The sequence below is a fragment of the Somniosus microcephalus genome, chromosome 6, assembly GCF_052327205.1.
Source record: "Somniosus microcephalus isolate GS21.2 chromosome 6, FLI_Smic_1.0, whole genome shotgun sequence".
NCBI lineage: Eukaryota > Metazoa > Chordata > Chondrichthyes > Squaliformes > Somniosidae > Somniosus > Somniosus microcephalus.
Window position 1 is genome coordinate 31,457,600 of NC_140992.1, and position 12,641 is coordinate 31,470,240.

Here is a 12,641-nt window from a genome sequence, read left to right on the forward strand (position 1 = left end):
TCAATCCAGGCCCTCAAGGAGCCTTTGGTATAAAGCCAAAATAACACAAAATGCTGGAAAAACTCAGTGGGCCAGGCAACATCCATGGAGGGAAATTATAGTTGATATTTCAGGGGAACCTGTTTTCAAAACTGCTATCATTTGGTATAAAGCCATTGTTTACAGCACTCACCTCGAGCAAAGTATGTGTTGTATCTCAGCCTATCTTGTGTGGCTGGAAGGAGTTAAATAGTCAGGTAGACCATGATTGTAGAAGAGAAGCAAGAACACTTGAAGGACAGCACCTCCTTGTTCAAATGAAAACACCCTGGATGTGGTCAAAATATTGACAGTGCAATCACTGTGTAGTGAATTGTATAAAAATGTTACTTGTACCCTCTCTGCCTAACAACCTTCCCTAAGGGTTTTTATGCTAATATGGATGGGTTCTTGCATGAGCCTTAAACTGCAGTGTCAGCTGAGCCAAGTTCTAGCAACTTGGAAAACCATCTGCTTTTAAAGCCACACATTACATGGTCAGCTGTGTGATGTCCCAATTCTTTAGCACATCATGTTGAGCTAGGTACTTAGCCAACTCTTCAATTGACTCCACCCTCTGTGCAGCCTACTCTAAACCAGTTTTCAACCTCCTGGCCTTGTTTTATGTCAAAGAAAATTCTCTACCATATAGTCATTCCTTTTGGGCATTAGAAATTAATACTCATGAGCAAAGCAGCCATCTGCTTCACTCACATCCAAATATTGAGGCAATTATATTACCAATTTTTATACACCCAAAACAGAAGTAATCTCCCACAGGCCTTCTGCTGTATATATAACCAAGTGTCCCCTCAGCCCTGGCAACTACTAGCAAGGAAGTTAGAAATTGGTTACTTTGAGGAGTGATATGTCAAAACAGCCACCTTACAGCTTTTGCTCCTCTAAGAGGTCAACAGTGCAAATTCAAACTAACTTTAATATGCTAACTTCTCCAATTCCACCATACAAATTGTAACAGTACCAAAACATTACTGTTGTAAAGACCTTCACTGTAGGGTTAAGGTACCCAGGGTATTGATTTGAAAGCCATACAAGAAAAATGCAGAAATTATACACAAGTCAAAATATTTATTCAAATCACAACATTTTATAGCACTTGTGAAAATCCAAGTACAGGTAAACTTTGATTCCCAAGTGGGTTCTTAGCAAAAAGTACTACAAACTTTAGTGAACAATTTGAATATTATGAAACTTCAGTTAGCATAGCCTTAAGTGTACTATTTATCAGTCTCACTTCCAAAGCATAGTACTCACCCTTCAATGTGAATGTTAGCCTCAGGGCTGGAATATTGCAATTTCTAATTGGCCAGCATTGCATATTGAACCATTCCTGTGCATGCATGGCTTAAATCTTAAAGGCAAACCTATAGATTTTATAGAAATGCTATTTAAAAGTAGGTTTATTGAATGTAAACCTCCAATAATAGTCTCTTACTTGAAAACATCACAGGAATGATTAGGCTTGCTGTATTTTATATGGCTCAAATTGTGCAAACATGCACCACCATTGCAAATATACAGGTAAGTATTTCCTTATACCGTTACTCTCTCCAGAAGTATCTTTGGTTTAAAAGTTGAAAGATCTATATTTTACTATTGAGCAGAGTCTGTACAAACTCCTAGTAGGGAAACAAAAATAAATATTTAAAATAGGAAGATGGAGTGTGACAATACATAAATTAGAACTGCCCATGTACAATAAACAAAAAGAACTACAAAGTTACAAAAATAAAGATGCAATATAGGAATGCAGTTACAACATCCAGCTCCTCTCCAAACTAGTACCAAATTTATCACATTTGTACCCAAGGTACTTAGCAAACCTCCATGGTAAGCCAAAACTGTGCAGATCATAGCACAAGTAGATCTTTGCACAACTCAAACTTTATTAAATAAATACATGTAGTTAGATTACTCTAGAAAAAGTGCACATACATTTTACCAGTTGATTGGTAAGCTTCATTTTAAAATAGCTGTAGATATGCCAGTTTGACATAATTGGCTGATTTAACACAGCACTTGAATTTTTTAGTCCATAAGTAAACTATTAAGTGATAAAGAATATCAAACAGAAATGCTACTACAGAACGTTCAAAACACTGAAGGGCATATACATTTAAACACCCCATGACTTAAACTTCCCACCCCAGCAGTCAACACTGCAAGAGGATGGCTTCCTCAAGTCAATTATCACAATGCTGGATTTCTGATCCTGTCTGCACGTGGAAGAGATTCAACAACTCGTGTGAAGCAGCACAACGCACCATCTAGTCTGATAATTCAGCAGCTGCAAATGCAAATTCTCATGCCATCATTAGATCAGGTCAGCCACATTCATAGGCATTTCTTCCACAGTTGTATTGTAGAATGTCTCAATATCACGAAGAATCCTTTTATCTTCCTCAGTAACAAAGTTAATAGCAACACCCTTCCTTCCAAAGCGACCACCACGGCCAATTCTGTGTAAAGAACAAATCAAGGTTATCTTTTCAATAGTTTGGAGGCTAAATACAATAAAATGTCCCAGAGCAGCTATTTGTAATATGTAAAGAAAAAAGATCTCAAATCCCAAATCTGCAATTCTCTTTCTTTCTCCTCCACTCAAAAATCAAGCAACATTTCATAATGCAAAAGTAGATTGATCCACACTTGCATCACTCAACAGGACCACATTCCTTCAACAAAATTCTGCTTTAGCTCAATGAGCTACTTTAGCTAGTTGTTTTTTTTTTAAAGGCACTAACCTGTGAATATAGTTCTCACGATTGGTAGGCAAGTCGTAGTTAATAACTAGAGACACCTGCTGCACATCGATGCCACGAGCCTGAGAGAATATTCAAATTAGCTTATAAAAAAGCTGGTTTATATAAAATTTATTGTGGGAAAGCAAATTTTATATTTCGATCTCTGCTGCTCAAGAACAGCTTGTGACTTCTCTTCCTCTGCCATGAGCAAAATAGAGAACCACCTCCCTGGGCCAAGGGTGGGGCAGACTGACTTCTGTCATCACCAACTTAGTGCGTAGTTTTCTGTAGCACTAAGACACACTTACAGCAGTTACTGGGTGCGAAATTCAGTAGCGCTCGGTCGGCAGTAATCCACAGAGGCTCCGCGGAGCACTGCCGCATTTCAACACCCCTCCCCTCAGTTAAAGGGGAGGGCCGCTGTGCACCCTGCAGGGCCTCCGATGGCCCCAACTAGGCCACCGGGGCAGGGCAGTGCCAGGCTGCGCAATGGCGGCCAAGACCACGCCACAGAGGTCCGACCTGGGGGGGTCGACCAAAAAAAGAAAATGGTGGCCCAGGTTGCAGCCGCACCTCCCCTGTAATTACTGGCCCGCGAGCGGAGGTTGGCTTTGACATCACCCACAGGGTGCGGCACGCAGAGGGGTCGGCGTGCACAGCGATTACATCATCGCCAGAGGCGCGACAGCACTGCACTATTGGATAGCAACGCCCCGCCGAATTTCACGGGAAGTGCTTTTTTTCCCCCCAATCACCCCCCGCGATAACCCCTTTGCGCCGCTAACAGCAGGCACAAAGCAGCCGAATTTCACCCCCACTGAAACTCCATTCGCAGTTATTTATACTGCACAAGAAATTCAGTGAAAATGCAAATTTTAGCAGCCAAATTCTTTGTGCAAATGTACATACCAACAAGTCAGTAGTAATTAGTACACGGCTAGATCCTGAACGGAATTCCCTCATGATCACGTCGCGTTCTTTCTGATCCATATCTCCATGCTGCAATAGTCATAGAAAGACACTGCATTTATAGACCATATATATTGAACGGTCAAACAACAACTGTTACTCTGGTAATAACAATCCACACGACAGTTAAATCCCCAGTAATGGCTATGGATACCAAGATGGTGCCAGGGTTCTCACTTACTTATGTTAATTTGGGGAATGTCACAATGACCAGAAACAATCTCTACAACAGTTACTGCCTTCGCTGAGGCATTAGGGGTGTAACTGCCATGGATACCAAGAGGGTCCCAGGTTTCTATCCCCGATTTGTACTGAAAGTTGCAATGGCCAGATTATGTTGAGTTGCGATGCATCAGTTGGTCATCACACAACTGAAAAGGAAAAACAGCAACTTCAGCAAGGTACAAGAACTGGCACCACTGGAACCATACTCCAGACAGGAATCAATACCTTCAGAGGAGAAAGAGTGGAAAAAACTACAGAAAACTTACCAATGCAGAGACAGTGAAGTCTCTTGCATGCATTTTTTCAGTTAACCAATCGACCTTCCGCCTCGTGTTAAGAAAAATCACAGCTTGTGTTATCGTTAGAGTTTCGTACAAGTCACACAGTGTATCCAACTTCCATTCCTGTCAGAATAAGATCCGGAGTTTGAATTGAGCATCCAATAGCACACCAATTCCAAATTCTGTTCTGGTTTAGTTGGCCTCACTGCCATTTTCATTTTTAATCCCACCCTGAAGAGGGACTTTCACAAAATATGTTTAACAAACCTCTCTTTCCACATTGATGTAAAACTGTTTGATACCCTCAAGCGTGAGCTCCTCTTTTTTCACAAGGATACGGATTGGATCACGCATAAACTTTTTGGTGACCTCCAGGACATCGCTGGGCATGGTAGCGGACAACAAAACCACCTAAAGAAAGAAAATTAACTTAGCTGTGCTTTATTTTAAATGATTGGTCTGAATGTCAAGCTGACAATCTTGATATTTTTTATGTACATATTTATAATGGAACCTGCCCGTGTAAACTTGACACTAACTAGACTCTTGACAATGATGGCACAGTAGCACCTCAGCTCTGAATATCCCAACTCTGCAGCCTGTATTGCAGAGAAGTTTCTATGCTCCAGCTATCATGTTGCTTCTTAAATTACAGTACATGTTGCTATTTAACCATATCAAATCAAAATATACAAATAAAGGTAGAATGAATGATGCTAACATGGCAATGCTGCACATCCTGGTCCAATCATTTGCCAGCCTCTAACCCTTGTTCGCCTGAAGACTACATTTCACCTCGACTCCCTATCTGCAACACGGGATCAACCAGTGTTCCATAAAAACTGTAGCACAGAATCTTGAGACAGAGGACACTGGACATTAAGAAAGAGGTCCACCCTGGCCTCATTTGCAATGCTGTGCATTTTTTCTCCTTCCCCGGTGTACTCTACTAGCATTATTACAAAAGGCAGGGGGACCTGAATTTTGTAATTTTAGCAGAGTGCTATAGAAGAAGGCAAGTTGGTAACAAATGTGATTTCAGATATTTCACTGCTCCCCAACTACATGTAGTATTTACTGGAAGCCATTCTTTGCTCAGATTACATCCGGTCGGAAAACAGACCAGCTTACCTGAATGTTCGTGCTCAGCTTCTGAAAAATCTCGTAAATTTGATCTTTGAATCCACGACTCAACATTTCATCAGCTTCATCTAAAACAAACATCTTGATCCACCTGGAAGCTGCAATATAGTCATTTAAACTAAGTTAGAGCAGTATCTATGGAGAAGCTTCAACAACCTGGTACACATCCACATAAACCTGCAGACTGATCAATGGCAAGCGTTGACCAGAAAAGGGACTCGTGCAATCTGCATTCTAAATCTCGGTTTTTGACTAACTTGTAGAAGTCCAAGAGTCCTCCTCCCTTGCTTTTTCTTATTCACTCAAATCAGTACCTCAGTAACAATACCTAAGCTAAAGCCTTTTATCCTGAAGACCCAACAATTTCAAGTCTGTTTTCTATTAGGTAATGTGTATGCACACCTGACCATAGAACAGAGAGTGATCAGTCAGAAAGTTTGTCTCCATTTCAGGTCAGTCCCGAAAGATGATAAAGCATCATTTCACTCTGCAGGACTTGAGGGCTTTGGGTTTTAAGGTCAGTACTCACATATGTATCCCCTGTTCAACATGTCAAACACTCGCCCTGGAGTTCCTACAACAATGTTGGGCGCTTCTGCATTCAGCTTCTGCATCTCACTTCGTACATTGGTGCCACCAATGCAGGCATGGCAAGTAGCACCCATGTAATCCCCCAGGGCCAGGATTACCTTCTGGATCTAAAAAAGATACAGATTCACTTAACCCTTGAATTAAAAGAGACTTGACTGCACAAATAAACTGGTAAATTTACAGATTTTGTGCTCTATTTAGATATTAACATTTACCTACCAAAGCATTACTCTGAACAAATATGAAAGATACTACAATAATGGAATATATGAAAGTGAAGATTTATTCTTGATGCAACTATTTGGCCAATTATTTAATTTTAGCTTGCTGTAATCTAGCGACCAAGCTCTAACCTACACGAGTAAAAACTGTCAGGAACATGAGGGAGGGTTTTTTTTTTGGGGGGGGGGGGGAAGAAAAGAGAAGCACTTTATCTTCAAAGTAGCCTCTCTTCCCCCATTTTATTATAGAAGAAAACTGTTTGAAGACCAAGTTCATTATCACTTGCTGCTAGCCTACTCCAATGGAGAGCATCACAAAAAAATGATGCATACTTCAGATTCAGTCAAGAGCAATCCATACAGGATTCCAACTAGGCCTACAGACTGTAGGATCTTCAGTCCCAAACAGTCCACATTTTGCATTGAACTGGAACCATTTTCAAAATGGAGCAGGTTGAGGGAAAAGCACTGCCTCTACACTTTCCTTGTTTTAAGTACCCAGCTTAAGATGTACATGGATAGGAACAGGAATAGGCCATATAGCCCCTTGAGCCTGTTCCGCCATTTAATGATCTATATACATGGACCCTGAAGTTCTCCTTGGACCTCCACTGTTTCTAGCTTTTCACTGTTTAAAAAGTACTCTGATCTATCCTTTTCAGATGTCCATGAATGGATGAGAAATTGCTCAGTGTATCTGATTATACACAGTGCAACACTGGCAAGTTTTATAACCACCTTTTGCAGTGAAGTGAAATGGCTAATCTAATTACATTCTGAGACTGTGGATTCTGTCTCAAGGCATCTGATAAGGTTCCCAACAAGAGAATAGCAATAACACAAGCACCTGAAGTTGGTGGCTGCCTTGCGACAGATTGCTAATTGGTTGGGAAGTAGAGATAAACGCTCGGGCATGATAGGACAAGTGCTGTTCCCTAGTGGTCTCTATCATCAGCTATTCAGCATTATATATATATATATATATATATATATATATATATATATATATATATATATTAACTTGGTTGAAGGAAGAGTGTTTATATATCCAGTTTCCAGTTGATACCAAATTAGGAGGCACAGCAATTTGTGTAGATGGGAGCAAGAAGTTACAAAAGGACACAGACCAACAAACTATGGCAGCTGGGAGTTCAATATGGGGCAGTGTGAGGTCATCCACTTTAGATCTGCAAAAGAGAAATCCAAATTATTTTCTCAATGGTGACAGACTAGGAACAAAAGGATTTAGGTGCCCATGTACATAAATCACAAAACTAGTGCACAGATGGAAACTTTAATCAAAATAGCTCATGGAAAATTGACCTTTAGATCAAGGCAGTTGGTGAGACTGCATTCAGTTCTCGGCATTAAACTTTAAGATATATTGGCATTGGAAGGGGTACAGTGCAAATCTAAGTGGCAATCACACCTACACAAGATCCTAGGAGATCAACGATGCCAGAATACACCTACAGTAGACCATGCAATATTAAGGTGATGATCAAAACTCAAACCTCTGATAAACCACTTTGTACCTGCTGTGCCAGCTCTCTGGTAGGAGCTAGGACTAAGGCCTGAGATTCTTTCATATCCAGCTCCAGCTGTTGCAGGATCGAGACTGCAAACGTGGCTGTTTTGCCAGTTCCAGACTGGGCTTGGGCAATGACATCAAAACCTGAATTCCAAAGAGAAATCTGAAGTTACCTTTGAATAAAAAAAGCACTTGAAAATATCAAATTCTGTTCAATTTAAGCAACACCGTCAAGGTATCAATCCCTACAAGCTTTCATCGATCAATACTCCTAAATGTTAACAAATGTGCACATCTTCTGCACCGTTTTATTGTTCAAACCCAACAGAGAAGTCTGGTAGCAGACATGGGGCAGATCCTCCGACAGATCATGAACATCCAGAAAAAGACACATATCCACTCAGATAGGCCCCTTATCCTGCAGGTCAGAACTTTTAAGTCAGCCATAAAACAAAGAGCGATCAGTAAAGAAGTTTCTCTCCATTGCATATCAGTCCCGAAAGATGGTAAATCATCATTTCACTCTAGGTTTAGACTGAGGTAGGATCTTATATATCAACCCCATAAAACAAGATTTTTACTACCAAAGTAATTACATAAAACTACTATAAATGTTAGTGGTACCTACCAAACACTCAAGAGTGCCAAGCAACTTTCAGTGCAAGCAGTCTTTCCATTTAGTATTTTTAAATATTCACCTTTAATACATGGCATAATTGCCCTCTGCTGAATGGCAGAAGGCTTTTCAAATCCATATGCATAAATTCCCCGAAGGAGAGTCTCCTTCAGGTTCATGTCATCAAAATTATCAACGATTTCATTCCAGTTACTCTGTAAGAAAAAAACATTTTAAGTTAGCCCAGGCACAAAGAACATGACTTCCAAGAAAAAAATGCAATGTAGTAGTTTACTCACTTCGATAACACCATCTGGGTCCATGCCATCTGGGCCATGGTCTTTAGAGCTGCAAAAGAGTTCAAAGAAAGGTTGCTAAATAGGACGGTATGCGGTTCTGAATCTTATTTTGGGATGGCAGGAATGACGTACGAGGAGCGATTGGGCTTGTACTCGCTGGAGTTTAGAAGAATGAGCGGGGATCTCATTGAAACTTATAAAATTCTGACAGGACTGGACAGACTAGATGCAGGAAGGATGTTCCCGATGGTCAGGGAGTCCAGAACCAGGGGTCACAGTCTAAGGGGTAAGCCATTTAGGACACAAATTAGGAATTTCTTCACCCAGAGAGTGGTGAACCTGTGGCATTCTCTACCACAGAAGGCAGTAGAGGCCAATACATTAAATATATTCAAGAAGGAGTTGGATATATTTCTTAAGGCTAAAGGGATCACGGGGTATGGGGAGAAAGCAGGGACAGAGTACCAGCCATGATCGCATTGAATGGAATGGAACAGGCTCAGGGGGCCAAATGGCCTACTCCTGCTCCAATCTTCTATGTTCACTTGAATGGCTCTCCCCAAACCAAATCAAGGTGATTCCCTCCCTTAATACTCCTCCTTGGCAAACACAAAAAGGCTTGCCCTTTTTAATTCTGCCCTATGCTGAAGTGGAGGAGAAACACGACAGTAGCAGAAGAAAATCCATCTCAATGTGGGCTCTAATAAAAAAAGATAAAAGCAGGCGAGTGAGGAAATCAGGTCACGCAATACTCGAGTTAAATGCCCCAATTAAAAAAACTCTTTAAAATTGGTTTAATACATAACCCGCCCCCCACCAGCAAGGCAACCCCCGCTCGCCACGTGTCCGCGGCCCCACCTCCACCTCGTGCGAGGAACGGCCTCCAGCCACAGGTCGGACCGCCTGCGGCCCATCCCGACTTCCCCCCCACTCCCCTCCCCTCTCTCCAGCCACAGGTCGGACCGCCTGCTATCCATCCCGAACCCCCCAACCCCCCTCCGATCCCAGCGGAGTCAACAACCCCCCAAAATACAGAGAGAAAAACCCACACGCACCGAAGCCCCTCTCACACGGTCGCAGTGAGGTGCGGGTGGCCGCGTTGCTGGCACTCGGGCCTCGCCCCCCCAAATAACCACCATCCGCAAGGGTCGTTAAAAACTCCTCGCCATCGCGGCCTTTTTTTAATTAATTTTTTTTTCAGGGCAGGCGTTTTTTGAAAGATGTCGGCTTGCCACCCGGCTGCGGGTCTCCCATTGCCGCGGTTGGGGAGGGAAGGGGGGTAACTGGTCTTTGGCCAACGGTTACCTGTAGTCGGCCGATCCACCAGACATTCTTCCACCAACTGCTCCCACAGGCGGCCGGCTCACTGAAAGGACGAGCCCGCCCCTCGCCCGCCCTATTTATACCATCGCCGCCCAGCCACTTCCGTTCCCCAGCTCTCTTTTTAATTCGCCCAAAAAACAAGTTCACACATAAAGTGACAAAAAAAAAACCCAATAACCCTTTTAACCAGCCCTCCACCAATCAAATTAAAATTTGGTCGTCCCGATTAATTATGCACTCCAGTTCCGTTCCCCAGCTCACACAAAGGATATAAACTGCCCCCGAGCCCGGCCCTGTGAGTGATAACAATTTAGTGCCGATCTGACCAACTCTCCGCCGCGGCGGGCTGCTTTCTCTTTCTTTTCTCTCTCTCTCTTTCATTCGCCCTTTTTTTTCTTGGCGGATGAATACCGTTGGAGGTGGGGGGAGGGAGAAAAATGTCTCGAGCACTCCGCATCGGCGGGGTTTCCCAAGCTGCCCCTGGCGGCAGGCTGAAGGCAGCGGGCTGGGCTGGGCCCCCTCCCGAAGCGCCTTTTTAATTAAACATGTTTATTATTTAAATAAGGTAGTACTTGTTACAACTCATCAATTACATAATAAATCCATTACATTCGTTAGCCGCAATAAAACAAAGCCTTAAAAACAACTTTAGGGTTATTAGTGTAAATGCAGTGGTAAATTTTACAGACAAAGCAACAATATTAACAGTACAGGTACCCATAGTGAAAAACAATTTTACACCAGTCCTATTGGCAATCTAGTGACTCCAAAGCGCCTTTTACTTGGTCAACTGGTTCAAGGCCGATAACCGTTGTCAATTTAATCGTCCCCAACTGGGGCCAAGGGCACTTTTAGAGGGAATACATTTGTTTGGTACATTTCTTTAAAAATTCAACAAAGTCATTTTAATATTAAACAACATTAGTTGTGCGTTTGATGTCGTGTATATGGATTTTAGCAAGGCTTTTGATGGAAGTCCCACATGGCAGACTGGTCATGAAAGTAAAAGCCCATGGGACCCAAGACAAAGTGGCAATGTCTCTTCACTTCTCTTTTGTTCTCTCCCAGCCTGGCCTCTTAATCTATTTCATTTCCTGTGCTTTTCCAGTCTTGACAAAGGGTTTGATCCGAAACGTGGACTCTATTTTCTCTCCACGGATGTTGCCTGGCCTGCTGAGTTTTTCCAGCATTTTCTGTTAAGTTGGATCCAAAATTGGCTCAGAAGTAGGAAGCAAAGGGTTATGGTTGATGGGTGTTTTTGTGACTGGAAGGTTGTTTCCAGTGGGGTTCCACAGGGCTCAGTACTAGGTCCCTTATTTTTGTGATATATATCAATGATTTAAACTTGAATGCAGGGGGTATGATTAAGACGTTTGCAGATGATACAAAAATTGTCCGTGTGGTGGATAATGAAGAAGAAAACTGCAGGAAGATATCAATGGACTGGTCAGGTGGGCAGAACAGTGGCAAATTGAATTCAATCCGGAGAAGTGTGAGGTAATGCATTTGGGGAGTGTGGTGTATGTAACCTGTTCCACCTTAAGAGAACTTAAGCCTGTTCCACCTTAAGAGATGTACTACTTTCTCTGGCTGCTGTATACATAATACCGGTGGTGACCACACCGGTATATAAGCACTGTGTAGTAATATTGTATATAATATAGTCCCGACCTCCAACCAGTAAAGACCTGTTGAATTTACTCTCTTAGTCTGTGTAGTAATTATCACTATAACACACAGACTTAACAGTGGCGACGAGTCCGATTCTTACCCTGCGGCAGTTATTTCCACAGCGGCTTCGTCCACAGACAGGACGTCGAAGAGAGGTTTCCACCCTCATCACCCTACTGGAAGACACGTCGAGCGGCAGGCATCGAGAAACCGGAGTGCAGAAGACATCCTGACCTCGAAGCCTCCATCAGCGACTGTCAGCTTTCTTCTTCTACCTCGGTGGTGGGTAAGCCGGGCAGCGACGCGACAGAAAGTCAACCGCGTTGGCTGTACAGACGGGGCTGGGAAGACGGAGGAATAAGGGCGGTGAGATCGATCGCGACCGGAGATAAGGGCCGGGCCGCTTTTGAGCGAGAGGCGCAGCGCGGGGACATCGATCACGACCGGAGATAAGGGCCGCATTCGGGCTAAAAGGCGCAGCGTCTGGGGAAACTGAAGGCGCGAGAGCCGCGGTGAAGCGGAGACAGCGTCGGGGGACGGTTGAAGACCGCCAAGTGTGGGAAAACCGCCATTTTGTGGGCGGAGGACGACGACAAAGAGCGGGAAGCCGCCATCTTGGATAACATAAAAATACAATAAATTGCAACGATGCCTAAACATGGGAACATTAATACCTTTGATAGTGACATCGAAGATTGGGCCATGTATGTAGAACGCATACAAAATTATTGTAAGGCAAATAAAATTCCTGATGCAGATAAAGCACTAACATTATTAAATTTAATGGGTGCGAAGACATACGGGCAATTGAAACACCTGTTATCACCAGATGAACCGGCAGATAAGACGTTCGATGAGATTGTTACTGTCCTGAAAAATCATCTAAACCCCACGCCGCTGATGCTAGCGGAACGATTTAAATTTTATGACAGAAGGCAGCTGCAGAATGAAAGCAATGCTGAATATTTGATGGAATTACGTAAGCTAG

General features: G+C 42.8%; 1 protein-coding gene and 3 non-coding genes across 6 annotated transcripts; all 4 read right to left on the bottom strand.

Moving 5' to 3' along the window:
* Positions 1 to 1,087: 1,087 nt before the first annotated feature.
* On the bottom strand, positions 1,088 to 10,074 carry LOC147115576 (eukaryotic initiation factor 4A-II). Of its 3 annotated transcripts, none has more exons than XM_085989935.1 (11): positions 9,965 to 10,074; positions 8,660 to 8,708; positions 8,443 to 8,575; positions 7,749 to 7,888; positions 5,931 to 6,099; positions 5,390 to 5,499; positions 4,526 to 4,669; positions 4,244 to 4,381; positions 3,693 to 3,782; positions 2,784 to 2,863; positions 1,088 to 2,498 (listed from the first exon to the last, which is right to left on the bottom strand). In XM_085989935.1, the coding sequence occupies exons 1-11, from the start codon at positions 9,988 to 9,990 to the stop codon at positions 2,354 to 2,356; spliced, it is 1,224 nt and encodes a 407-aa protein (XP_085846061.1). In that variant the 5' UTR covers positions 9,991 to 10,074; the 3' UTR covers positions 1,088 to 2,353. The 3 variants fall into 3 exon arrangements, with proteins under 3 accessions (XP_085846061.1, XP_085846063.1, XP_085846064.1); XM_085989937.1 differs by lacking the exon at positions 9,965 to 10,074 and adding an exon at positions 9,715 to 9,944; XM_085989938.1 differs by lacking the exon at positions 2,784 to 2,863.
* Positions 5,099 to 5,275, bottom strand: LOC147115577 (small nucleolar RNA SNORA81). The gene has a single exon (XR_015078882.1). It is a non-coding gene; the product is annotated as a small nucleolar RNA SNORA81 (small nucleolar RNA).
* LOC147115578 (small nucleolar RNA SNORD2) lies at positions 5,820 to 5,889 on the bottom strand. Its single transcript, XR_015078903.1, has one exon. It is a non-coding gene; the product is annotated as a small nucleolar RNA SNORD2 (small nucleolar RNA).
* On the bottom strand, positions 8,200 to 8,269 carry LOC147115579 (small nucleolar RNA SNORD2). Its single transcript, XR_015078904.1, has one exon. It is a non-coding gene; the product is annotated as a small nucleolar RNA SNORD2 (small nucleolar RNA).
* Positions 10,075 to 12,641: the final 2,567 nt, after the last annotated feature.

Bases quoted from the DNA above. Each gene is read 5' to 3' on its own strand.
- LOC147115576 (XM_085989935.1), bottom strand. From the start codon at position 9,990: ATGTCTGGTGGATCGGCCGACTACAG. The intron at 6,100-7,748 runs GTACAAAGTGGT...TATCTTTTTTAG, and splicing joins CCAGAGAGCTGGCACAGCAG to ATCCAGAAGGTAATCCTGGC. The intron at 2,499-2,783 runs GTTAGTGCCTTT...TTCTTTACACAG, and splicing joins CGTGAGAACTATATTCACAG to AATTGGCCGTGGTGGTCGCT.